Genomic DNA, 27,774 nt, shown 5'->3' with positions numbered 1-27,774 from the left:
ACTGGTACCAACCCTCCAGACAGGACCTGTTCAGCCCTCTTGTTCTCTGATTTTGTAAAAGAAAGAAAAAGTGACATTTTTGTTTATTTAAGATAGCTACATAGGGAGTTTCTTTGTGACATTTCCATGTATATATGCATTTTAACCCAAATTGGCTCATCTCCTCTTTTCTTCTTCTTTCTACCTTAGTCCTCTTCTTATGGTGGTTTGAACAGTTTAAAAAATATAGAACAGGGAGTATTTGTTCCTATTTCCTGCATGAGGAATAGGAAATGTTTCTCTCTCTTTTTCTTCTCCCCCATACTTTATCTTGTATACTAAAATAAATCCTTGCTAAAGCTTCAAAAAAAAATACAGAATGCCTCACAAATTTGCATGTCATCCTTGTGCAGGGGCCACGCTAATCTTCTTTGTGTGGTTCCAATTTTAGTATATGTGCTGAGAAGTGAGCACCCTATTCAAATTTCAATTTCTTTTTGAGTCTGTTTTAGTAGGTTGTGTCTTTCTAGGAATTTGTCCACCTCATCTAGTTTGTCTAATGTGTTGGCATAGAGTCATTCATAGAATTCTCTTAAAATTCTCGATTTCTGTAAAGTCAGTAGTAATGCGGCTCCTTTCATTCCTGAGTTTTTCATTCCTGAGCTTTTCTCTCTCTTACTCTCTTTCAGTTTTGCTAAAGATTGGTCAATTTTGTTGATCTTTTCATTGAGTCAGGTTTGTTTCATTGATTTTTTTTTATTATTCTTCTACTCCACTTTCATTTATTTCTGCTCTAATCTGTATTATTTCCTTCATTCTGCCTGCTTCCGATTTAGTTTGCTCTTCTTTTTCTGGTGTTTTCAGGTGGAAGGCTAACTTTGTGTGTATGTGTGAGCATGAGCAGTGCCTGGGATTGAACCTAGGGCTTCGTGCATGTTAGGCAGGTTCTAGCACTGAGATATACCCAACCCCTAGAAGGTTAACTTATTGATTTGAGATCTTTCATTAAAACATAGGCATATACTGTACATTTGCCAGTAAGTACTGCTTTGGTTACATTTCATAAATTTAGGGTTATTATGTTTTCATTTCTATTCATCTCAAAATATTTTCTAACTTTCCTTGTGATTATTTGTTTACACATTGGCTATTTAGGAGTATATTAATTTTCACATATTAATGAATTTCCCAACTTCTATTACTGATTTCTAATCTCATGTGACTAGACAATATACTTTTATGACTTAAATCCTTTTAAATTTATTAAGACTTATTTTATCCTGAAGAATGTTCCATATGGGTTTGAAAAGAATGTATTCTTTTTTGTTGGGCGGAGGGTTCTATAGAAATGTGTTTGGTCTGGTTGATTCATAGTGCTAATTTTAAGTCATCAATTTTCTCACAGATCTTTTGTCTAGTTGTTTTTGTCCATTATTAAAAGTGGGATATTAAAGTCTCCAACTATTGTTGTTGAATTATCTATTTTCCCCTTCAGTTGTGCCCAGTTTTGCTACATGCATTTTGGGATTCTATTGCTAAGTCCATACAAGATTATAATTATATCTTCTTGATGGATTCACCCTTTTATCATAATAAAATGTGTTTCTTTGACACTAGCAATAATTTTAAATATCCATTTGCTTGATATTAATATAGCCTCTCTGTCTCTCTTTTGGTATAGTTTGCATGTTATCTTTTTCCATTTTTTACTTTCAATTTGTGCCTTTGAAACTCAAGAGGTTTTTTTTTTGTTAATTGCTTAGCTGAATCATTTTTTACAATCCATTATACTGATTTCTGCTTTTTTTATTGGAATGTTTAATCTACTTACAGGTAATGTGATTAAGAATATGGTGGATTTACATCTGCCATTTTGTTATTTTTTACATTTCACATAGTTTTCATTCCTATATTCTTCCATTACTGCCTTTTAATGTTTTGAATATTTTTAGTGTATCCTTTTAGTTCTCTTTTCATATTATGTACATATGTGTGTGTACATGTGTGCATGTGTGTATTATTAGTGGTTGCCTTGGAATAACAAATAAACCTTAATCTATAACAACATAATTTGAATTTATATAAACTTAATTTCAATAGAAAATGAAACTGTGTTTCTATATATCTTTCCTTGATGGTATCATTGTCATATGAATTGCATCTTTATACACACTGTAAGCCACTCAACATAGTTTTATAATTATTGCTTTATACAGGTCTCTTATAAACAATATAGAAGAGTTACAAACCAAAATTACATTTCTATTGTATGTGTAGTTGCTCTGTATTTTTTCATGTGGATTCAAATACTGTCTACAGTCCTTTTATTTCAACCTAAAAGACTCCCTTTAGTATTTTTATATTTCATGTCTGCTAGTGATTGACGCTCTTGTTTTCTTGATCTAAGAAAATCATTATTTCTACTTTGTTCTTGAAGGGTATTTTGCTATATATAGTGCTTTTCATTGATACTCCTTTTCTGACATATTGACTATGTCATTTCACTGACTTCTGGGCTCCATTGCTTTTAACGAGAAGTTTGCCATTTTTCTGATTGAACATTCCTCATGTAGGATGAGTTTTTTTCTGTCTTGCTCCTTTCTTTTTGTTTTTCAACTGGTTGGTTATTTCACTTGCTGTACTTTTCAACTTCAAAATTTTTATTTTGTTTGTTTTAATAATTTGTTTCTCTTTATTGAAGCTCTTTGGTTGGTGATACATCATTTTCATATTTTCCTTTAGTTCTTTGGCCAAATTTATTAGCTGGTATGTCCAAAGGATAGGCCTCAAATAGGTCAGTTTCCTTTGACTGCTTTTTTTGCTTGAATGAAAGGCATACCTTCCTATTTCTTTGCGTCTTATAGCGTGTATGTCTAACTAACTCAGCACCTTAATATAATGTGCAAGTCTGGAAGTCAGACTGCATCTCCCAGCAGGATTTGCTATTTCTTCTATTTGTAGTTGTAATCATTGTTGTAATCTTCCTGAAGTAATGACGTGAAGTCTCTGTCCTTTATAGTCGTGTGTAGCCACTAAAGTCCCTCCTTGGTGAGCTTAGTGTTTAACAACTTATTGCACTGAGATTTCCTTATATGCCTTGCACCAATAACTCTCTCCACCTTTCCTAAGTGGCTCTGTGTCTGTGTGAGGGGTGCATCTTTAATGTTCTTACACAGTTTGTAATTATGCTTTAGCCTTCATTTCCTGCTTTTGCAGAGCCTCAAGTTCAGCCAGAAGTGAGTGGTTAGGATTTCCTTAGGTTTTCCTGAGCATTTGAACAGTTCTGCATGTGCAGGTGGCCTTCTAAATTCCAAAGAATATGTCAGAGTTTTTTCAAGTCCCCTATGGAGCTTATCCCCTAGTCTTTCCTTTTACCATTTTTGTCAGCTTCCTATTTTCCCCTAAATGTTATTGCAGCCTCAGTCATCTATGATGTTAAACAATTATTACTGACTGTGTTGCCCAGTGCCCCTTTGAAAAGGCTGCTTACCCTGAGTGAGCTCTGAGTGAGGTGAAATAAAGGTCATTCCTGAAGGTGGGGTTTCTAGAAGACTGCCAGAAAGGTCAAATAGTAACTGTTCTTTGGGGATGGAAATTTTGGGGTGCTTCACTGTAGAGATGACTAAATTGCTGGTTTTCAGTGGTGATGGTGATGCTGTTAGTTTTCAAGGTTGTCATGTAATTGAGGAGAAAGAATCGGCACAAATACCCTAAGGCTCAGTCTTAACATGATTAAGCTATTTTTCTTGAATAAACACTTCTCAGGCCTGGCACCGTGGCCCACACCTATAATACTCGCTATTCAGGAGACAGAAATTAGGAGGATTGTGGTTTGAGGCCAGCCCAGGCAAATAGTTTGAGAGCCCCTATCTCAAAAATACCCAACGTAAAAAAGGACTGGTGGAGTGACTCAAGTGGTAGAGTGCCTGCCTAGCAAGTGTGAGGCCCTGAGTTCAAGCCCCAGGTACTGCCAAGAAACAAAGCAAAACAAAACAAATAAAACACAAAACACTTCTCAAGTTGTTGCATGCTACTGTCTAATTTCCAGAGTTCTGAAAAAGTTGATTGTTGACCATATTGTCCAGCGTTCTTGTTGCTTTTATAGAGAAGTGGATCTTCTGAGATCTTTAATACTATGATTTTCACTGTTTTTGTTTTATCTATTGGTTTGTACCATTGCTCCTCCTAGATGAGTTGCCCTGAATATTTTGTATAATACTGGCGTCTCTGTTTCACTCATAAATACCAGTGTTGATCAAGACTGGACCAGAAACATTCTGATATATATTCCTGAACCAAACCCCTTGGGTCTGTATCAATTACTGAGTGATAAAGTTGAACCATTCAGTGATGAGTATCATGTCATTAATCACATTTCGTCATTTTGTCCTAAAGTATCATGCTGTCCCTGTAAAATGTTTGCTTATAGTTAAATGTGGTTTTTCCATGTTACTCCTCTTAGTTTTTGTCCCCTTAGTCTGTTTTATTTTTATTCACAGCATTTGTCACCATTAGCACATGACATATCTATTCATCTTTTTGCTTACTTCACTACAAGAATGCATGCTTCTTAAAAACAAAAAGTTTTGTTTTATTTTGTTCTACTGGATTGCCAGTGTCTACATGAGTTCTTAGCATGTAATGCCCAGTGCAGTAAATTATTTGTGAATGGAATGAGTGGACCTACTTGACCAATTTAACTTTTTAAGAAAACAGAAATATTGCCATTTGATGTAACATGTCCTTAAAAAAAAATCCATGTTACTTCCCTTGAATCCAATAAGCGTCTCAAAATGCAGATAAATGACCAGTTTAGAATTTTCAGGGAATAATATCACATGTACTAGTATGAAGTTTTAAACCCTTTTAAATATTGGCCTAGTTTTTGCCTCTGGGTTTTGGCATCTCTCCCATTCTTCACGAATTCCCAAATATATAGTTATAATCTAAGATTATACAAAAATGCTTTTAAACACTTTGGAGTAAAAACTAGTGAATCCGAACTCAAGGACCAAATCAATTTAAAGTCACCACTTTAATTTTTTACAACCTTCAAGGAGTGTACTGGATTGCAATTTCAAAATTACATTTGTTATTTAAAAATTGTTTGTAATTTGGAAATCATTCTCCTTGAAGGAGAAGATGAATAAAATAACAGTTGACCAATTCTGATTTATTTCTGGTATTATCTGATATGACACCATTTCTATTGATACTCAGAGCATTTTCATCCTTTTTTTTTCAAACATAGATCTAAAAGTCCTGTTTGGTATCAGTTATCTAAAATCTTTTAGAAGTTCTCACCTCTTCCTGGACTCTACTCATTCTGCAACTCCTCTTAGAAGCTCCTGCCACTCTCTTGGACTTCATTATTGTAACTTCCACCTTTGGTGTGTGATTTTTTAAAAAGGCCGGGGTCTCCTGTGCAGCCACTTTTGTTTCTTAAGATTGTTCCCCTTGTTCCACTAGGATCATTTACAATCGTTTGGTCTTGGAGTTTGGTTTGAGAATCTCATACTCCCTCTTTGGCACATTCTCCACTGTAGTCTCTGGTCATAAGATTAAAATTACATCATTCACATGATAGTTTTCTATAAACAGTCAATTTTTCCTCTACTTCTGAGGTAATGTCCAACGTAACAAAAGTAGTGGTATTCCTTCTTCAAGTCAGCACATAGTCTTCATAATGGAGCTTATGTTGAAAACATTAAAAGAAGAACAGGAATAACATTACTACCAAATTTATTAAATAGATTCCATGAGCAAACTACAATGATGAGTTCTAACCACCAGACTCTGTTCATTGTGGGATTGACTAGATTTTTGGAAATATATTAAGTGTCACTGTTTCCTTCTCTCTCTCTCTCTCTCTGTCTATGGAGAGAGCTATGATTTACATGGAAAAGTGGCAGCACAGAGAATCAGTGCTCCGGAGAGATACAAAAAGGAGAGAAGGGGTTGTTCCTGGAATTATAGGGAGCATAACAGTAGCTATTAGGCGGACGTGGACACTTTGACTTTAGGCCTGTATAGCAAGGCCCAAGTTCTCAGAGAAGTTTAGGGGCAGAGCTAAAGCAAATCAACACAAGCTACAAATGAGGAAAATGTAAATATGACAGAAAGTTATAATATATCTCTAATACATAAAATCTCATAGTGACCATGTTAACTTTGTTACTATAACAAAATACATGAGATTATTAACTTACAAAGAGAAAAGGTTTATTTTGGCTCAGTTTTGGAAGTGGCAGTCCATGACTGAATGGTCCTATTGCTTTGGGCCTGTGGTGAGGCAGCACATCATGGCAGAACAAAACTGGTCACCTCACTAGACAGGAAGCAAGTAGAAAGAGACAATGATGAATGGATTAGAGTCCCATAATCCCTTGGGAAGGTCAGAACCCAGTGACCTAAGGTACTCCCACAAGGCACCTCCTCCTAAAGTCCAGAACTCCTCCCAATAAGGCCACTCTGGGGACCAGTCCTTTAACACATTGTAGGAATTCAACATCCAAACTACAGAATTACAGCTGTTAGGAGGACATGGGCACTTTGACTACCAGGTCTGTCTGTACAGCAAGGCCCATGCTCCCAAAAATTTAAGGGGCAGAGCTAAAGCAAGTCAAGACAAGCTACATTCTGAGAAAAAGCAAGCATGGTAGAGTCATAATTCACCTCTAATATGCAGAAACATATAGTAATTACAGCTACCACTAAGAAAAAAAAGCATTACAATTCCTTCAGTTTGAGCCTAGCCCTGCAAAAAAAAGGTCAAAGAAAAAAAAAAAACTCCCAAAAACAAATGAGGAAAGAAAAGACGCTTAAAAACAACTGAAAATCATGTGGAGGTATCAATTTCACACAATTCTACCACTGAGTTACATCCCAGAGAAAGGTGTTCCAGAATTAAGGGGCTGGAGACCTGGCTCAAGTTGTAGAGCGCCTGGCTCTAAGCTCGAAGCCCTGAGTTCAAACTCCAGTAATGCCAAAAAAAAAAAAAAATTGAGACAAATCCTATTAGATTCTAGGCACCTATAGGGAGAAACTCATATCTGACTTTCATTAATTAATGCTTAGGATCTAATAAATAACCTCACCAAGTTGAGAAACACACTGATAAGTTCCATAGATTGGTTCATTGGTTGCCACTAAGCCTAGACTATACTTCTTCATTGTCAGCCCTATGGACTGCATTTAATTTTTTTCTCCAGAGGATACTGAGAGTTCATTTAACTATTGAATAATTATTGGCAAAATAAAGTAAGTTAGAGGGGCAAAGCTTTCTTCCCTGACCTGTGGCAAACTCAACATAATTCCTTAGTATTTGGAGTCACCTGCTATTGACTCTGGCTGTGATGAAAAACTAATGACAACAGAGCCTTTGCATTTCCAAACCACCAAGTACTAGGATGGAGAATTACAGTCTTAATAGAATATGGGAGCAGGATAGGGCCTTGAGATCAATTAATATGACATTGCTCTTATTTTTTTAATAAACATCTAAAAAGACTAAAATTCTTGAAATTCAGACAAGCTTCTTCAATGACTGTATCTTCATTTTCCTTTTAAACATCAAGTATGTCTTATCTTCTTGCAATCTGGAAACAGGTTCTGTGAGACTTGTCTTCAAATAGTGGCACATATGAAATGGCATCAGGAAAGGGAGGTGTTAGGAAAGTGAACATGGAATGAGCAGATTTCTGTAGATTTTTAGAAAAGGGACGAGGAACAGGTATTAAGAGTGGGACCAGGGGCTGGATTATAGCTCTGGTGGTAGAGTGTGTGCCTAGTATACACAAGGTCCTGGGTTCAAAGCCCAGTGCCACAAAAAAAAAAAAAAAAAAGAGTGGGACCAGTTATGATGATCTGTATTGCATAAGTTTGGATTATGAAAGAAACAGTGGATGTAGAGTGGAGGGTGGAACTCTTTTAGGAGGATGATGGAATGAACAAGACACTGACACACATTCTGGTTGTCAGTCAACTAATAAAATATTCACTGAGAAAATAAAATAGAGTAGTTTTATAGAGAGTGAGGAGTGGGTTTCAGGGATGGCCTCTTTCATAAGTAACAGAGGACAGTCATGTTCTCTCCAGAGAAGGGTATTCTATTCTTTTTTTTTTTGGCTCTGAGGATCAAACAGGGCCTTGCACATACTAGGCAAATGCTCTACCACTGAGTTACACCCCAGAGAAAGGTGTTCTAAGCAGAAGAAACCATAGGTGTGCAGTAGTCACTGATTCGAGCATGTTGTAGGTCCAGAAAGAAGCCCAGTGAGGCTGAAGCATATGGAGTGAGGGAGAATGGAGGCAGATAGCGTCAGAGGGCCAGGTTATGGAGACTGTCCTTATCTTCTCATTCTCCACAGTCGAACTGGAAAGAGGCAAAACAATGCAGCAGAAAACAGACTTGGGCTGGGGATGCAGCTCAGTGGTAGAGGGCTTACCTAGCATGTGCAAAGCCCTGAGTTCCATCCTCAGCACTACAAGGAAATAGATTTAATTGTGGTAGAGTGAGATGAGTCAGTGAGACTGAGGATTTCAGATAGAAAAGGCCAGGCAAGATTTCTGAACAGTGAATGACATGGGGGAAGTGGGCAATGGTGTCTGGGAGATGAAAATTCTAGCCCATTATCTGTAGCAAGAACAAGAACAAAGAGAGACTAGCAAAGAAATGAGTGTGTTAGTTAGGGTTTCACAAATAGAATCAACAATTATTATCTATCAATTGATTGATGGATCAAATTGGTTCACACAATTATAAAGGCTAAGTAGTTTCATGCTGTGAAATTTGCAACCTAGAGACTCAGGAGAGTAGGTGGTAGAATTTCAGTTTGAGACTGAAGGCCTGAGGATTAGAACTGATGGTAAAAGCTGCAGTCTGAGTGGAGAAGACTAACATCCCAGTTTGAAAACAGTCAGGCATACAGAGTGAACTCCCTCTGACCTCTTCTTTTGTTCTACTCAGGTCTTCAATGGATGAGATGAGACCCAGTCATAGAGGGAAGGGCAGGCAATCTTCTTTAATCAAAAGTTCACCTCACCTGGCAACACTCTCACAGACACACCCAGAATAGTGTTTAACCAAAACCCTGGGCATCCTCTGGGTGGTCCAGTCAAATTGACACATAAAAATAACCATACACAATGAGCAAGAAGATTAGTGGCAAAAAAAAAAAAAAAAAAAAAAACCCCAAGTTCAAAGGCAGTGTGAATAACTTTCTGTGACCTTAGGCAAGTTGCTTAACTATTCTAAACTTCCCTTTTCCCAGGTAAATGAAATAATGATAGCTCCTTTCTGGGTTTGTCTTAAGAATCAAATGAGATAACACCTGTAGCAGGCCTAAGAGAGTGCTTTGCCCTGATGCTCACTGCTTCTATCTAGTCATAAAGTAAGGACAGTTGCAACTGCAGAGGTTGATGGTAAGTTTGGGAAATACTAAGGAAATTTCAGAAGATACTACATGATCTTGATACCTAAAATTGTAATTGCTATGGGGGAAAGAAAAGAAATGAAGGGAGAGAGTAGCTGAAATCCGCCCCTCCCCCCCCAACTCCCAGAAGACTGTCTACATTAAGGCACCCAGCTATCAGGGATGCCTGCTAGAAATTTTTAAAATCCACCCACAGGCTTCGAGGGCTCCTGCCAGATGTTGTTTTTCTTGTGGACTTCTCCATGGAGTTTGGTCCCTGTGGGAAGAAGGGAGGAGTGGGGAGAAGCAGGGTGAATACTTAAGAGGAGATGAGACATTTGAAGCTGAGAGGCATTTTCAGAGCCAAAGGGTCATGGAGCTTGAATTGGGGCCTTGTGGGCAACCAAAACAGACTCTGCTCTCCAATTGCAATGGAAAAAGGATGAGGGTGGGGAGGGGAAACTGTTTGGATAAATACCTTCCTGCCTGCTTTCCAAATTGTACCTAGTTGATTATTTTAAATATTCAGGGTGATTCACTTTTAAGTAATATAAAAGACAATTCAGTATAGACTGAGGGATTTCCTTTTATTTGCAGAGGTGAACTGAACACAGTTTTATGCCATTCATCAAATTCAGATTATGGGCAGGTGATTGTCAAAGGTGGGAGGCAAGGAAGCCTCTGTATTTAGTTGTGGGGAGAGAAAGAAGTTTCTGGATAAGTCGGAGGGCTCGTGGGTTTTGGGTTTCTTCCTGACAAGATCATGTTGAACGTCGGAAGCTCTGGAAGAGTTATTGAGGGTTCACCAATTAGAATGGCAACCATTAAAGATGAAAAACTCTCACGATGTGAGAGGGCACAGAATCAGCCATTTTCACCAGCAATCAGTGCCATGCAAATGGAACCTTTTTCTTTTTGGTGGTACTAGAGTTTGAACTCAGGGCCTTGTGCTTGCTGGCTACCACTTGAGCCACTTCACTAACAGAGACATGCAGACTGAAATAATGAAATATCAATTTACATCCTCCCGATTGGGAAAAGGACCAATAAGGGCATCTGGGGAAGAAGAGTAATGTGATCGCCAGTGAAAATACCATTTGGTACAGTATAGTGACACCTGCTCAAGCAGGTGGATCTGACTGTCATCTGTCTATCTATTTCCTTTAGTCCAGCAACACTACTTCTGATGATTGATTTTTATAGAAATGGTCACCAGTATTTAAGGACTTACAGACACTGACCACAGGATTGGTCATAGTGTGAAAAACAACTGGCATCTTAGTTAATGCCCGTTGATAGGAGAAGGATACTTTATCCTACATTCAAATTGGGGAATGTTGTGCAAATAAAAAGAAATGAACAATGAAGGAAAAAAGAGATTAAAGTCCATTATGATCAACAGGAACAATAAAGCTCTGGAAATCAATAATAGAATAATAGTGAAGTCTGCAGAGGGAGACTGTGAGCTCAACAGCACATAGAATGGCAGATGTTGACATCAAGACTTCCTCTGTCACTCTCAGTTCTTCTTGGCTTCTCCCTCAGGTAGATTTTCTCCTCTTGGTGGTAAGATAGGCACCCAAGGTTACAGTTCCTTAAGAGCTTATCATTCCAGAGAACGGGAACGATCCTTTTTCTCACTCGCCATCAGTCTCAGAAGGGCATCTGATTGGATCCATTGCAGCCTCATATCAGCCTATAATATATTTGGCTCTGTTGACTGCTTGTCCTATGATTTAGCACCAGCAGCTCTTGAGATGGAGGTGGGCAGTTCCAAAAAGGAAAAATGTGTAGGAAGATGGAAAGGTAACAGGTACTTACTTCAATTTCCACCCAATTTTTTTTCCATAGGAAATTCTTCAGTTTTTAATGATACTGATTGCAAAGGGACAAGGAGATGCTATCTTTCGACCCTCATTTTTTTCAGCTTTATATAAATCAGATATCTTGGGTAAGGGAAAGAACTATGTTGAGGAAGCAGACTCTCCCACTTTTCTTTTTTTAAGGAGCCCCATTCAGTGGTAAGAATTAAGGAAATTGTCAAGTTACAAGTAAACACAATGGAGAGCGCATTGTTCCCCTTCCTCTATCCCTGCATTTCTCTATTGATTTCCGTTCCCTGAATGGCAAGGGAAGAGATGTAAAAGGACCCATGCATGCCAACAGATGGAAAGAAGGATGGGAGAAATGAATCAACCCAGATAGGAAAGCAATGACTAAGCCATTATTTTGGCCATTACTTAGTTTGCAAATGTTTCTGGAGCACCTAATATGGTTCTGGTCTTTTGCTAGATTCACAAACAGCCCCCATTCTCATAGAGTTTAGAGTTTGTTGCAGATAGACTAATAGCAGAGAGTAAACAAAGAGTTGCTTAGAACTACAGCAGGGGGCAAAGAAGAGGAAGACCTAACCCAGCTGGGGAACCAAAGGGGACTTCCTTGAGGAAGTGTCACTTAAAGAAACAGCCGAAGTGAATTGAGAGTTGGCCAGGCAAAAGGAGAGTGGGAAGGAAATTGTGTCTGCAAGGGCTCCATAGCAGGAGGGGACACTGTGAGTTCCCAGAATTTAGAGAAGGTCAACTCAGTTTTTCTAGAGAAGATACAGACAGGAGAACCAGGTGGGGCTGGAGGCGTGATGGGGCTGCAGGTGTGGAGGACAGTAGTGTAGGTGACATGAAGGATTAGGGTCTGTATGCTAAGGGCAGTAGGAAGCTACTGTAGGATTTTGGACAGAGGATGTTAATTTGAGATTAGAGGTATTAGGAAGACCTTGGGTGGTCACCAATCTGCTTGTTTAGCAGTGCTGGTGTGGTAATCTCTTGGCTAGACACAATTCTCTTCTCCAGCCCCTTGCTTGAAACCAGTGCACATTCTCACTGAGGGCAGAGAGTTTTTTCCCCCTGAATAAACTGTTTCTCCTAAAGAAATTGGCCTAGGATAGGCACTGGGTGACCAGTCAAAAAACCTACCCCTCTATACCTTGCAGCACCATTTTCTAGCTTTGGAACCTTGGGCAAGCCTTTTAACCTCTCTGAGGATCCGTTTCCTACACCCGAAGTAATCCTTCCTCTGCATCCTTACCATTGGCTATTTTAAAGAATGAGATGGTAGGTGTGAACTGACCCGAGATCTGTGAAGTGTTGAAGTATTATTACTGAAGGGTGACTGATCCCCTCACCCTGTCTGGTGATCTTGACACATAACAGAGTTTTCCCATACTTTTGGCAATATGAAAGGAAGTGGCTGCTGGTCAAAGTCAATTTTAGAAAGCTGCATTTTGTTTTGTTTTGTTGTTGTGCTGAGTGGGGTACATCATGGCATTTACAGTAGTTCGTACAATACCTCAAATATACCATAGTTGAATTCACCCCCTCCATCATTTCTTCTTTACTCCCCCTCCCCCCATTCCTGGAGTAGTCTCAACAGCTCTCATTTTTCCATTTACATACATGTGTACACAGTATTTGCACCAAAGTCACCCTCCTACACCCTTTCCCCACCTCCTCCTCTCCTCCCACTGGTACCAACCTCCCAGACAGGACCTGTTCTGCCCTCCTGTTCTCTGATTTTGTAAAAGAAAAAATATGAAATTTTTGTTTGTTTAAGATAGCTACCCAGGGAGTTTCTTTGTGACATTTCCTAGTTCATCTCCTCTAGTTTTCTTTTCTACCTTAGTCCCCTTCTTGTGGTAATTTCAACAGGATTAAAAAATTCTATATGCATTCTTGTATAGAAAGTGCATCAACCATATTCATGTTCTTAACTTCCTTCTTTTACCCTTCTTCTCTGGTATGTGAGAAAGCTGCTGTTTTTCAAAAAGGAAGAATCAACTTTCAACACAACGATGTTGCTGGGACTGTTTGGGCCCTGTCATAAACAATGTAGAGATGGTCCAGCAGGTGTCAGCAGAGAACCAACTTTCCCTACCCTCAGCACCCATGAAGGGAGGGAGAAGATGCTCTGACCTGGTGGACTGGGACAGGGCTGTTCAGATTCTGCTATTAATTCTACAGCTGTCCCAGTTCTGGTGGGGTGGGCAGATTGCAACCATTGAGATGGGGACTGCCCTTTGACTTGATCTACAAAATTCCTTTCATTGGCTCTAGCATCCTTGTACCTCAGAAGGTCCCTTCCTATTCCTACCTTTTGGTCAGACCTGTGCTCCAACTTGAAAATTCTAACCTAGTTCACTTTGCTTTATTTGTTAGAGAAGTATTCCCTTAGGAATAACTTTTATCTCTCCTTCAGAACACCAGGCTGTTTTAAATACATAATTAAAAAAAAAACCCTACACTTTGTTTTCCTACCTAAACAACCAGTCTTTTAGATTCAATAATTCAAGCCAACAATTCCAGAGTCTACAAGGTGAATGGCTAATATATGGAGAGCCGGAGAGCACAGTTTACAGCTACCTAATAGCAGCCTGTGGAAAAAAGCATTTAATCTTATAAAGTCTTTAGAGGGTCTCTCAGATTTTTTCTCTTAAAAGGATACCTTCATTGCAAATACCTGTGCATCTATGGTACTAGATAAGCCAGTTTGCAATGAGTTTTACCCTTGGTTTTTGGAGATCTGAGGTACTTCTTGGCTGGATGTAAGGATGACTTGGATAGGAAGAGAAGCAGCTCTTTGCTGGAAGCCTCTAAGACTCTCAGGAGCATCAGCTTTGTGTGCTGTGTGTGTGTGTGTGTGTGTGTGTGTGTGTGTGTGTGTGTGTAGGGGAGTAGGTACATGTGTGTGGAGTGATGTATTCTAACAACAGGGAAAGGGTGAATGGGATCAAACCCAAAGAGTGGCTGGAGCTCTGGATTCAGACTTGTGGGTTAAATTTCAAGGGCAGGGTTATGGCCATAGAGGGCTGGACACCTGGGAGTCTACACCTGGGAAATAGTGGAAAGAAAAAAGCTACATCAAACGATTCTGGATGCTTGTGGTCCTGTTGCATTGTTATCTGCCCTTCCCTTCCTATAGCAAAATCTAATTCTCCTCAAAACTCTGGAATAACTTCAAGGTCTTCAAGAAAAGACAGTCGTGCCCTACTTAGAATAATCCAAGGGCTGTTGTATGTGTGTGTTATATCTATAAGGGCTGCTGGAGTCCTAAACCCTAGTATCTAGAACCCACAAGGAACAGAAGCCCTGCATCCACTAAATGTGAGTGCTGGGCCCAGCAGTCTATAAATCTGGTCTCCAGCTGGTAGAATGACAGGCGCAATATACACAGATTCCTACCATGCTACAAATCTCTCAAATTCTTAAAGTTGTGTTTCATTCTCTTTTTGACTGTGGATATTTATTTCTCTTAAAAAAAAGTAGGTATCATGTAGGAGAGAATACTTAAAATTTAACTGGGCATGGAGGGGGTTGTCTCAAATCCATAGAGCCGCTGCCTTTGTATTATTTTGTTCAGAGTCTACAAGATAAAACAACAACAACAGCAACAACAAAACCACCAGTCACCTTCCTGTAATAAGTAAAGGCCAGCACATACTCTCACTAACTTTTTGGGTCCCCATTTTTAGGACAAGAACCGAAGGCCTTTGAAGCCCATCTCTTGCCTGTGTCATTGCATAAGCCCCTGATTTCAGGTCCCTTTTCTCCATCCTAAATTCCATAAGCCAGTATTGTTACATCATAAAGGGACCTCCGACCCTGTCCATTCCCAGTACAGAAAAGCAGTGTTTATCCGTGTCTACCCAGGGGAAGAAAAGGGAAACTTGAAATTATGACAGCAGCCAGAAATGATCAGAAATCTCAGTCAATTCGGATCTTCCAAAACATGTGGCCACGTTTAGGGTTGGCTGTGAAGATCACCTTCGAGTTAATTCGGTTTAATCAGACTCTTTGCTTTCCCTCGTGGTTACCAGGCCCCGGGGAGCCCTCGCCTCTGCCCCCAGGGCCTCCCTGCCAGTCTCAATAGCCCCGGGCCAGTTCATTTCACCACAGCCTGGAGTCGCTCGGAAAGCAAAGATTAAAGGGGAAAGTCGCAGCTGTATATTTATATTTTCATTGCTAGAAGGGAATTGATTTCCGCGCATTTATTTTGGTAGTTGTAATACACAAGGGCGGATTTGCGTCACCCGAGCAACTTGCCGGTGGAGATAAAGTTGCACAAATATTGAAAGGGGAAGTGCTAGGAGTCATTATAGAGTTTTTCTCCGGAAGAAATAAGGATTTCTGCAGTATCCTAAAATACTAGGGCCGCTTCTATTTTGAGACCAATCTCGCAGGCACATCCGCTCATTTAGTCCAAGTTTGAGCCCATCAAAAAAACAGGAGATGACCTGAACTCCGGCGAGCCCAGGGCTTCCTGCTGCTTTCTTGATTCTGAGGGGTAGGGAGTAAGGAGGAGGGCAATCTGTGGGCTCAGCTCCGGGCGAGGCCCACAGGGGCAAGGCCTGGGCCTGGGCACCGGGTCCGGAGACAGGCGGGGTCGCTGGGAAGGCTTCCTTTTTGCCTTTGCCTCCGGAAGCTGCGGGTAGGCCCAGGATGGCGCTGGTGCGGCTGCGACAAAACAGAGGGGCACTGGCGAAGTGGCAACTTGCAAAGCAGCCTCTGGCCTTGCTAGGGGAGAGAGAGAGAGAGAAAAAAAAAAGAGAGAGGCGGCGCGCGGCGGGGCAAGGGCTCAGCGGAGAAACCAGCTCTCCCGGCCTCAACTTCCCGTGTCTGCCTGGCTCTCTCCCGACCTTTTGAAGCGCGGCAGATGCGGGTCGTGGGCGACGTAGGGGACCTGGAGAGCCTGCGGTCCCAAGGTGGCATTCTTTGCCTCTCACTTGGGGGACCTCAAATCTTAGAAAGGGTAAAAAAAAAAAAAGGGTGGAGAGTTTTACATCTAGAGCAGGAGGTGAAGGTTGTGCGCCTCTTGGGGTGAAGCATAAAGGCTTCTCTTTTAGAACCGGGAGTTTGGGCTTAGAACGTTCACAGTGGGATTGAAATCGCAACCGAACTGGAGACGGCACTAGAAAAGAGAGGAGAGGGCTCGGGGCTGCCCCTACATCTATTCGCTAGCGACCCTCCTTGGGGCCTGTGAAGTTACAAAGAAGCCGTCCTCCCACCGGAGATGTAGCATCAGAACCTTCAGGCAACACTTCAAGTGGCCTTGTACTTGTCGCTGTTTACCTCTAGCTATACACGACTTCCTGCCTCCCTTGCTCTGGTTGCTCCAACCCGAAACCGACCACACCCCTCCATCTCTGTGGAAATAGCATCTCTGTCCCAGCGTCCAGGACCAGAGGGCAAAGAATTCTTTTAGTAGAGAGGGGAGGAGACCGGAGGGGGGGGGGGGGAATAAGAGAGAGAGAGAGAGAGAGAGAAAGAAAGAGAGACAGAGACAGGGAGAGGGAGAGACAGAGAGAGAGAGAAAGAGGGAGAGGGAGAGAGAAGAGAAAAGAGAAGAGAAGAGAAAGGAGAGGGAGAGGGAGAGAGAAGAGAAAAGAGAAGAGAAGAGAAAGGAGAGGAAGAGACGAAGGGACAAAAAAGAAAATCAGTGCTGGGTGATTCGAAGGGATTGATTAGTTACTGATTGCTTTCCAGGAGAAAGTAAAAGCTTAGAATGACAGCATCTGAGACAAGGGGCTAGAAGCTCCTAGAAATTAATGAGCACACTCAAATCCTGAACTTGAGATAGGATGGACAAGTTCACTTACATTTCTGGGTTTACCTAGTGTCCCCGTGCTGAAGGGAAATAAAAATACCATAGAACCTCTGTTAGGAGACACTAATTAGGACAATCGAAAACAAAAGATTTGGTGGTTTCATTATTGCCATTATTTGATTTTCTTCCTGAAAATGTGCAAGAACAGCTCATCTGGGTGGCTTGTGGTTTGTTTGGGAGAGGGGTGGGGAAATCCATTCTGACTATAATTTAAGAGAACGAATTCTTAAAATAGAGATGTTAATGTTGCAGGACCCCCCCCCCCCACACACTACACCCACCCTGCGTTTTAAAGACCCAAAGCGCAAATGGAAGGCATTATGCACTACTGAACTCCTCCTGCGACCAGGCCAAAGGGGTTCCTAGGAAAACTGTCACTGAATAGTGTCACTGAATAGTATTTAACCCCAAGGAAATATGCTTTTGGGGCACTTGCAAAACAACGGACCCCACGTGACCCGGGGATGTGGTGGCGAGGAGCGTGGCATTTCCGACAAGGTGCAGCCAAGAAGGGGACGCGCATGCCTCTCTCCCGGGTTTCCAGAGAAGGCCTGTTTTGTTGTCGCTGAGGCTTAAGGGAAACGGTTTGGCTGCATCTAAGGGAGACGTTGGGAGCCATCCATCTTATTTTGTTTGAAAGTCACTTGTTCAAATTGTCACCGTATGACAGCTCAGAATAAAACTAATTTGCGGCCGCCCCTCCTCCCCGTTTCTCTGAGGAGTTCCCCGGAAGCAGACGCAGGGCCAGAACTCTGGGCCCGCCGCAGCATGCGGCAGGGAACCAGGAAAGATGGGGGCTTTGCCATGGACACTGGCTCTTGGGATAAAAAAGCAGAGTGAAGGAAAACCGGACAAGAATGAGGTAAAGAGTGGGGGAAACCTGTGGGGGCTGCCGACGCGCTCAACTTTCCAGCGAGAGGCAATTTTGCAGCGCGATAAAGCGTAGGAGCCCCAGCTTTCCTAGATCTGGTCCCCCAGGGAGAGCTGGAGAAAAAATCTCCTGTGACCAACTCTCCTCGCCCAGTGTCGGTCCGGAGCCGCAGAAGTGAGAGGACAGCTGGAGGCCCAGGGAGCCGCCGCCCGGCCGCTACGCAGCGGAGAGAGACGAGCCGTTCCCTGTTCTGCCCACGCGGCCGCAGAAAACACTTTGGCGTGGCCTGGGCGTGGCCGAGGGGCTGGCCACGCCTCCTCTTTCCCAATTCCTTTCCATTCCCGAGTCCCATTGGTCATGACGCTGGCCAATGAGCGCTCGGATCGAGGTCCTACCCGGGGTCTGACTTGAAAGCTCTTGCCAAAACTTTGGGAGTTTTTAGAGAGGACTTTTTTTTTTTTTCTTCCCTCTTAATACTTTTTTTTTTTTAAACTAACGGATTATTATTGTTGTTTTAAATTTAGCTCGTAGGGCTTAGCTGTTTGGGTTTTTCTTTCGGTGTCTGGCCCCTGTCTCTTCGGCTTTCCCGGCGTAGCGGAGCCGAGGCCTCCGCCCGCACCCCTGGCTCCTGCGCCCCTCGTTCGCCTCCAGCCCGCGGGGAGCGCGGGCGCCGCGCCGCCTTTAAAGTGAGGCCAGGGGCCGTGGCGGTGACCGGCAGAGATCGGCCCTCGCTCGCCTCCTCCCTCGGTGGCGCTAGGGCTCCCCGGTCTCTCTTCTTCAGTGAGGGCGGAGAAACGAAAGCGGATCGTCCGCCACTGGGCCGCGCACCCCATCCACTCACCCACTCCCCGGGTCCGGCGTGACAGCGGCTCACCCCGCCAGGATGTTCGCAGCGGGACTGGCTCCCTTCTACGCCTCCAACTTCAGTCTCTGGTCGGCCGCATACTGCTCCTCGGCCGGTCCTGGCGGCTGCTCCTTCCCCTTGGACCCTGCTGCCGTCAAGAAACCTTCGTTCTGCATCGCAGACATTCTGCATGCCGGCGTGGGGGAGCCGGGGGCGGCTCCGGAGGGACTGGTGGGGGCCTCGGCCGCCGCCCTTACCGCGCACTTGGGCTCAGTTCACCCGCACGCCTCCTTCCAAGCTGCCACCAGATCCCCGCTCCGTCCCACCCCGGTGGTGGCGCCCTCCGAAGTCCCGGCTGGCTTCCCGCAGCGGCTGTCTCCACTCTCGGCCGCCTACCACCACCACCACCACCCACAGCAACAGCAGCAACAGCAACCGGCGCAACAGCAGCCGCAGCAGCAACAGCCTCCGCCTCCACCCCGGGCCGGCTCCCTGCAGCCCCCGGCCTCGGGGACGCGGGTGGTCCCCCATCACAGCGTCTCCACTCCGGCCCCTTCCAGCAAAGATCTTAAATTTGGAATTGACCGCATTTTGTCTGCAGAATTTGACCCTAAAGTCAAGGAAGGCAACACGCTGAGAGGTAGGTCTTGGGCGGGAGGCTGCAGGCCTCTCTGATCAAGGCCCTAACCCACTCTCTGGACACCAAGCTAGTTCGGGATGCTTTTGAGTGTTTGTACAATTAAGGAAAAATCGGTAAAATGGGGGAGAAGAAAATGAATTGTGAGAAAACTATGAAACATTCAGTCTAAAACTCACCTGCTTGATATAAAAAAAGACTCTAGGGATAAACATGACGCTGAGTCCATATTCATAAAAATAATTGGTGTAAATATTTGCAAAAGTCGCTACAATCTGTTTATTGAACCACATCTCTAGAGAGCGAGAACTGTATTTTTCTGACAAAGAAAGTCCTGCCAGGGAGCACTTTACGTTCCATTTATCTGATTTCTAGTAAAATTCCACCCAAGGAATGCGGACAAGCAAAATTGTGGTTTAAACTCCCCAGGGCGGGGAGAGCACAGTGCGGGCTCTAGGGGCGGGGATTTGGGGTACGTGGACTTTCTGGAAAGCACCTGAGAGTGACATCTTCAGGGCTGTTTTATGTAAAGCCTTTTCTTGCTATATGGTGGACTGGACCTGAGGGACACACGCGGGAACACTTCGTGCATAGTTCCTTGGCGGCTGTTGGGAGGGACGTTTTCTTAGGGAGACCGAGTTCTCTCCTGACTTCGCTCCAGCGAAACCTAATGAGGGCGAGGGAAAGGATCAAATCTGCAGAGTGTGCGTTTGCCTGCGGTGTAACCAACTCTTTTTCCTTTCTCCAGATCTCACATCCCTGCTCACCGGTGGGCGTCCCGCAGGGGTGCACCTCCCAGGCCTGCAGCCCTCCGCCGGCCAGTTCTTTGCGTCTCTAGATCCCATTAACGACGCTTCTGCCATCCTCAGTCCCTTAAGCTCCAACCCAAGAAATTCAGTTCAGCATCAATTTCAAGACACGTTTCCAGGTAAGGAAAACTTCCCAACTAAGTATGGCCCAGCGAGCAGGTCCAGCGACTGTCAGAAATCTCAGGACTGATGGCTCAAGTGGCAGTGGCAGTGTCGCAGTCCTGTAGTTGGGGCAGAAAGCTAGGAAGTAGGGAGATAGAAACGGAAAGATTTCTCCTCTAGCTGGCGCTGGCTTGGGGCGACTGGGGGGCCAAGCATGGAAGGAAGCCTGAGCATGGCGGGTGTGTGGGATGAGGAGCTTTCCTTAAGTCTTTTCGTGGGAGATGGTGGTTTGAAAATGAAGCATCACATGGCACTGTATAGTAATTGCTACACTTGCATTTTGGGGTAACCTCCATCACTTTTGCTTGGCGAGGTTATGGCTGCAAGCAGGGCACATGCGGCAGTACACATATACACAGTAGAAATTTGGACTGTCAACGGTATATCACTCAGGCCCCAGGGAAATTTTTGTCTATCTCATCATGCCTGATGCTTGTGCATTAGGTTTATGCATTTCTCTTGGAATTAATGGATGAACTGTCTGGCGTTTCCACACCACACTAGCTGTCGGCTTTTGGACCGTGGATGTAATAGTTGTAAAATTCTTCCTCAGAGAGGCCATTCGGGGTTTTCAGAATGGAGGTAGGAGCTGATTGTTAGCAGAAACCACTTTTAATCAGGCAGTGGCCTGAACACTAATATGGCTGCTTTGTCTCTTCTCTCCTTCTCTGGCCTGCTGGCAGGTCCCTACGCTGTGCTCACGAAGGACACCATGCCCCAAACGTACAAGAGGAAGCGCTCATGGTCTCGAGCTGTCTTTTCCAACCTGCAGAGGAAAGGCCTGGAGAAAAGGTTTGAGATCCAGAAGTATGTGACCAAGCCAGACCGAAAGCAGCTGGCTGCAATGCTTGGCCTTACTGATGCACAGGTAAAGCTCTTGGGTGGGCAGTGACATAAAGCTGATCCTGAAAGCTCCCTCCATCCCTACCCACTCACCTGCAATCCAAACACAAGGTCTTGGATTGCATGAGACTTTGTGGAAGTTACAACTTGAGGCCTGAGGAGAGAAGGGTAGTGGTGGTGGGGAGTGGACATTGAGGAAGAAAGAAGGAGAGAATCACCCATCCCCTAAGATGTATGTCAACAAGCACTACGTGTTTATTTTGGCCAACAGGCGAAAGAATCACGGAGAAAGCAAATAGGCCGGGAGATGATAATTGTATACTTAACTGGAGTGCAGTTCGCTGTAGGAGGCAGTTTATTCAGAAGAGATAAACACCCAAAGTCAAGAGATTGTTGTTGGCTTCTTTTTTTTTTTTCCTCCTTCTGCCCTCCCTCCTCCTTCTCTGTGGCTGCTGCTGGATTGTGAAATCCCCAGTTGTGAGGAAGTGAAAAATATCATTTCAAACGGAATTACTTAGCTCCAGTAGGGCGAGGAGTCTGCTTGGAGAGACCACAGTCCGATGTTCTAACGGCTTAGGCTCTGAAGAAAGTCTTTGGTGGGGGGTGGGCAGGAGGAGCCTGAGGGAAAGAGTGGGAAAAGGTTTTCTTATACACTCAAGGACATTTCAGCAGGTTCTCCTTACTTTAATATTTTTTTCAAGACAATAAGAAATCTATTGTGCCTGGATGAATTTATCTCTTTTTCTTAAAATTCAAGAGCTGGGTTTTTTCTTTTTCTTTTTGAATTTTGAATACAGCAGAGTCACCTTGTTCTGTCCCCTTAAGCAGTGGCCCTTGCTACCTCTGTGCTGACAATCCTCAGCAGGGCAGAAGCCAAAGGCAGGCTTCTGTCTCTCTGTCTTTCTGTTCTCTATTACACAACTCGCCTCCCCAGCACATACAGACACACTGAAGAGCCCAGCCGTTTTCCACCAGCTGTGGATGTTATTTTTAAAAGGGAAGCTGGAACTTGTGTGAACGAGATGGGTTCTCCAGGGGATCAGATGTATTTATATAGAGTCTCTGCTCGGTCTTTAACCCCAAACTCCACTTTGCACATGTTTGATTCCACCATTTTCTGAATCCCCAGTAGGATTATGCCAAGGAAATGCTCTTTTTTTCCTGAAAGTCAGGTTGTGCCCTCACCCCATTAGGATTAACTCTGAGTCTCCTTTTCCTTTCGGCTTCCCAATTTCCTCCATTGGTCAGGCTTGATGGCACCAGCCTGTAGTACCAGCAATCTGGGGGCAGAGGCAGAAGGATCTAGAGGTTGAGGACAGCCTGGGCTACATATGAGAGGTATGGCAATACCAAAGCCTTGCCAATGAGTGTACAATCGTGGGTATATGCATTTTAACTAACCAGATTCTTACAGGAATCTAGAGTCACGAGTAGTTAAGAAGCATTTAGAGTAGAACGCTTTCATATACTGCATAAAGATATCTGCCTCTTCAACATGCACCCAGGTCACTTCAGGCCACAGGTTGGGCCACTTTTTGAAAACGGGCCTACTGGATTGGGTAGGCCAGGATCCCTGGTCTCATCCAAGGACCGGTTGGATGTTTTGGTCCTTATACCTAGTCTAACTTTTGGCAAAGGTATTGGGAGTGACCAGCGTGCTTTCCTGCCTTAAGGGCCCATTGCTCATCTTGGTGTCTCTTTTCCTTTCACTGCACAGGTGAAGGTGTGGTTCCAGAACCGGCGGATGAAGTGGCGACACTCCAAGGAGGCCCAGGCGCAGAAGGACAAGGACAAGGAAGCAGGTGAAAAGCCTTCAGGAGGAGCCCCTGCTGAAGGCGAAGGTGAACCCGAGGAGAGGAGCCCCAGTCGCTCAGAGGGGGAGGCTGAGAGCGAGAGCAGCGACTCAGAGTCCCTGGACATGGCCCCCAGCGACACAGAACGGACTGAGGGAGCTGAGCGGGCTGTGCACCAAACTACAGTTATCAAGGCCTCGGCCGCTGGCGCCCTCATCGTGACCAGCAGTGGCGGCAGCAGTTACAGCTTCGGTAGCGCCAGCAGCCTCAGTGGTAGCAGCGTCAGCGCGGGTAGTGCCAGCAGTCTTGGCAGCGGCAGCAGCAGCGCCTCGGAGTTGCTCCCGGCGCCTCAGCCCACAGTCAGCAGTGCTCCAAAAAGCCCCGAGCCCGTCCAGGCCCCGCTTGGAGGCTTATAAACTGGAGGACCAACGGGACCCCGTGGCGCTGCGTGCTGCCTCTCAGACGTGGGCAGGATTTTGTGCCTACTTTCTGTTGGTGGCTGGGCAGGCCAGAGACTATGGAGCCTTGTTTTGCCGGTTCACATATCACCCCAGACTGCCCGGGCTGCCTGGGACCAACACCGCCCAGGAAAAGGAGTTTCAGCGTCCCCACCAAATGCCCCCCAGTCGCTACTCAAACTCTTCTCCCGACACAAGCAGCTCGAACTGTGAAGTGTTTGATTAAACTGTTCCTCCAGGCCCCCAGGGTTGTGGCATAAGGACACGCTGCACTTAGGAAGCCTTCAATTGTAAATAAAATGTTTCCTACAGTTTGTAAAGGCCGCTTAGCTTGCTGCAGGATGAGCTGGAGCTGAAGTGGGGGAGGGGAGCTTGTTGAGACTAGGGCCTAGAGAGTTCATCTAGCTCAGAAGTCATGTAGTAGGTAGTAGTCTGTGGCAACAGCCACCAATGAGCTCCACCACCCCCACAGTCCTGTGCAAGGCCTGAGAGGGGAGCAAGACAGAGAATCCCTTGGGCCTGTTCAGCAGATGGCTGGATGGAATGAGTATGTGCCTTGGGCTCCAGGGAGTGCAGAATTGGAGTGGAGAAGGCAGTGGTGCCAGGCAGGATCAACCTAGGCACAGCTGTACTCATTAGAAGCCCAACCTGCCAGGATCTTTGCTCAGGGATAGGCTAAGTAAAGGTACTGGGCAGTGTCTATGATGAGGAACAGAAAAGTTACAGAAGTGTGGTCTTCAGAGTGCCAGGGCCCTGGTTTTAAAGATGCTAAAATAATGGTACAGCAAAGAGGCGACTTGTTGAACATTCAGCAGAGGCAGATCCCAAATCAGAACCTGGAGCTCCTGGCCCTCATTTGAAGCCAGTGATGAATCTCGGAAATTACACCCACCATCCCTCCCTGCTACCCATACAAAGATCTTTCAAAATTCTTCTGCTGGAGGCACCCAGTTGAGGTCTTCTTTCTACCTTTTACTGCCCTCAGGAGTTAAAGAGGCAATTTCCTGCACTCAGCTGCAGTTGGAAAAGAGTGAAGTGATTTCACCTTGTTGCTACTACTAGGATGGGGTCACTCAAGGTTTTTTTTTTTTAACCAAAAGGTCAGACCCCTTTCTAAGACCAGTCCTCCCCTGCTTTTCTTCCCTGGAAACTACAAAGTGTGCAGAAATGGTAAATGTTCTTTGGGGAGATTTTGAAGCAAAAAGATGTCATGAACAAATTTTGTCACTGAGTGAGGTGGGTGGGCGGTCAAGGGCACAAGACCTCTCATAAATCCTGCATTCAATCCTGGGAGCCATTTGTCTGGCCAAGGTGAGGTGGAGAGATGTTGAGGTCAGAGAGCCTAGGACACACTCCAGTCCCCTGGCTGGAATTAGAAGGTTCCTGGTTGTTCCTGTGTCTTGCAGCTTGCTTAATTTCTTCCCTCTTTTGACTCATTCCCTGGGGCTCCTTGCCTGGACCCTCGCTATGGAGTTCTGTCTCAGGGATAGAACAGAGGCCAATGCTTAAGTAAGTCCAGGAGCCAGTAAGCACTGAGATGAAAAATAGGCTATTCTCTGCCCTAGCCAACCTCCCAAGCTGCCAGAGGGACCCGAAACCCTCTTGGGAAGAACACAGCAACCTGGTGTTCTGAGTAGAGAACTGCCCTCAAGGGACCCTAACTTAACTGGGATGAGAGTTACCTGTTATCCTTGTTGTTCCACAAGTTTTTTTTTGAGGGGGGGCACTAGCAAGGACACCCTCAAGCAGCTGCCCCAGGCAGAGCTGGAATAGTTTCCCCAAGCCTTCCATGGGCTGTCTCTGTGCCTCAATTTTGCCTTCCTTATAGAGATTCATTTCTTTTAACTCCACAAATGTTGAAATTCTAGAACCAGAACATCGAATTTTGAGGCAATTATACCCAGTGCTGGTGTTGGGACGCAAAACAGTGGGAGCAGAGCTGGGAGGGGGAGGAAAGAGGAAGGCGTTGGTGCTTTATGCACTCAAACAGTACCTATCTTGGCTGTTTTCCAGGCGCCTGCTGTCTCCAAATCCCCCCTGGCATTTCTTGGTCCATCGCCCCCGGGGTGGGGGGGGGCTTAGAAATCAGGGAATCCATTATCCGGAGAAAGTAATGATATGATTTCAGGTAGAATTTCGGCCTTATCTCGGCCAGGTTCGGCAAGGGAGGGGGTGAGGTGGGAGCTGGGGATGAAATAAACCCGGCAGGCGGGCCCCTGAGGGGGTGTCTGGATGTAGGTAGTTCCTCTAAAGCTCGCGGGAGATACCCCCCTGCCTCCGCTGCGCTCACCCACCACCCCGGTTCCTGATATCTTGTTAGATTACAAAGGGCTTCAGCCCGGGGAGTGGAGTCATCCCAATTTTCCATCAAAAATGTGGTATCACAAGCCGCGGTGGCTTAGTTTATTTGGAAGAAGAGCAGCTACAGGAGGAAGCCTCCTCTCCTGGCTGCATTTGGGGCCCGGGCTTCGTCCTGGGCACTCCAGTTACTGGAATCTATCTGGCGGCGCGCGTATAGCCTGGGCAGCTTAGAACTGAGGGATCTGAGACTCGGAAGAGAAGGTTAAGAGTGGAAGGTCTGCAGTCGCCGGTCTGGGTTGGAGACTGAAGCAGGCGGAGCGCGCGGTCGGGTAACAGAAGCAGAGCTAAGCGGAGCCGAGCCCAGGCGCGTTCCTCTCACACAGCATCCAGGATTCAGCGGACTTTCCTCCAAGCTTTTTGTTCCGAGCGGGGCTCCTCCCGGTTGCAGAAGTCCCGGTAGTATGGAGCCCTCAGAGCAAGAGAACCAAGCCCACCGAAGTACAGAGGGATGGCGATCCTTCTTTTTCTTTTCCCTAGGGGGAGGGAGCAGGCACCCATTCCCTGCAATCACACTCCGGCACACACAACAGAGAACACATAACAACAGAAACGCGCCGACTTTTACAGAAACAGAGAACAGGTACTCTGCTGTCTGCTTTAACACTTTGGGAAAAGCCACGTAAATAAAGTTCTGTTCCCCTCCATATGGCAAAGCAACGCGAAGTGCCTCAGACTGCCTAACTCTGTCAGCGTGGGTGGATGGGACATTTGTCTCAGTAGAAGTTTCCAAGCGCTAAGTTAGACAGACCGAACCACTGAAAACCGGAGCTGGAGCCTCATTCCCCTGGGTTTGCTCGCCTTAGCCGAAAGTGGGCAGGGATGCCAGTAGTGTGTCACCCTTGCCGTCCTGTTCCCTCAGGACATCAAGGCAAGTGTAACCACCAAGGGAGACACTTGCAGACATACTAGCAAAGGAGGCTACTGCTTGTCTTCTCCACCCTCCTTCTACCGTCCCCTAGGATTGGGGGAGACAGTTGCTCAGACTCTTGATTGTCACAAATCCCTCTGATCGTCTCCTAACCTCACAGAGCACCCAAACCCAGGAACTCTGGGGTCTTTTCTCTTGCTGCTCTCCCTGTACAGGCTCTGAAAGGGATGCTGGTGGGGGTAGGCTGTGACCAGCTTTAAATAGGCAAGGTAGAATTGCCCATCCCTTGCAGGCCACTTATCTGAGATACCAGAGGTCAAGGTAACCTGAGAGTGAGCACAGGTTTCTCTGCACAGGCAGTGGCCCACCGGAACTTTGGGGGCTGGCAGCAGGGGATTTTCTGCAGACATTTTTGACTTGAACTTTAATATGTGGAGCTTAACCTGTTCAGAGATGGGACCTCACCTCTCTCCAAGTCCTGCCAACTTTAAACAGCCACCAGATGGGTGGGATGGGCTGGGAGACGGGGGTTCCTGGAGCAAGAAATGGTAGGAAGTCATAGGCGAAGTGGGACATGTCTTTTTCCCATTTGTGTGCTCTGAGTCTCCCCTCCAGTGTTGTCTTTTTTTTTTTTTTTTAGAAAGAAAAGCTGGCAGAGAGGGACTACAAGCTCAGCCTTCCTCATACCACATAGTGACACTGTGTTAAAGATAGCCAAGAGGACCCTAAATGCAAAAGGACACTGCCTTCCTCCTTCTTTAGCCTTTGGAGGTAGGTTGAGGGGATTGCAAATGCCTTGGTCTTTGTGAAGGTTCAAGTGTTAGGTTTTAAGGAGGACTTTAACTGCAGATGTTGGGCAGGGTAGATTTAATTCTGAATTTAACATGTCTTGTTAACAGCCTCCACTTTTCATGTCATAATGGGATTGTCCAGGGTCCCCAAGACACACGGAGTCCTTCTACAAGTCATGCCCTCACTACAACTGCTCTTGGGGGAATCCTGACTGCTTACAGAAGGCAGGATGCACTAAGACATTCTCCTACCCACTTTCTTGTTAACAAAGCAGCAGGCTCCACAGGGTCC

General features: G+C 45.0%; 1 protein-coding gene, 1 long non-coding RNA gene and 1 other non-coding gene across 3 annotated transcripts; 1 reads left to right on the top strand and 2 right to left on the bottom strand.

The window, feature by feature from the left end:
• LOC141413935 (uncharacterized) lies at positions 1-18,897 on the bottom strand. The gene is made up of 3 exons (XR_012438972.1): positions 18,758-18,897; positions 6,189-6,307; positions 1-5,671 (listed from the first exon to the last, which is right to left on the bottom strand). It is a non-coding gene; the product is annotated as an uncharacterized lncRNA (long non-coding RNA).
• LOC141414263 (U6 spliceosomal RNA) lies at positions 348-453 on the bottom strand. The gene has a single exon (XR_012439325.1). It is a non-coding gene; the product is annotated as a U6 spliceosomal RNA (small nuclear RNA).
• Positions 18,800-23,782, top strand: Hlx (H2.0 like homeobox). Its single transcript, XM_020165000.2, has 4 exons — positions 18,800-19,400; positions 20,146-20,325; positions 21,052-21,236; positions 22,929-23,782. The coding sequence occupies exons 1-4, from the start codon at positions 18,800-18,802 to the stop codon at positions 23,418-23,420; spliced, it is 1,458 nt and encodes a 485-aa protein (XP_020020589.2). The 3' UTR covers positions 23,421-23,782.
• Positions 23,783-27,774: the final 3,992 nt, after the last annotated feature.

Source organism: Castor canadensis, chromosome 11, assembly GCF_047511655.1.
Source record: "Castor canadensis chromosome 11, mCasCan1.hap1v2, whole genome shotgun sequence".
NCBI lineage: Eukaryota > Metazoa > Chordata > Mammalia > Rodentia > Castoridae > Castor > Castor canadensis.
Note: the sequence above shows the minus strand (reverse complement) of the source record. Positions and strands in the feature narration are given on the sequence as shown.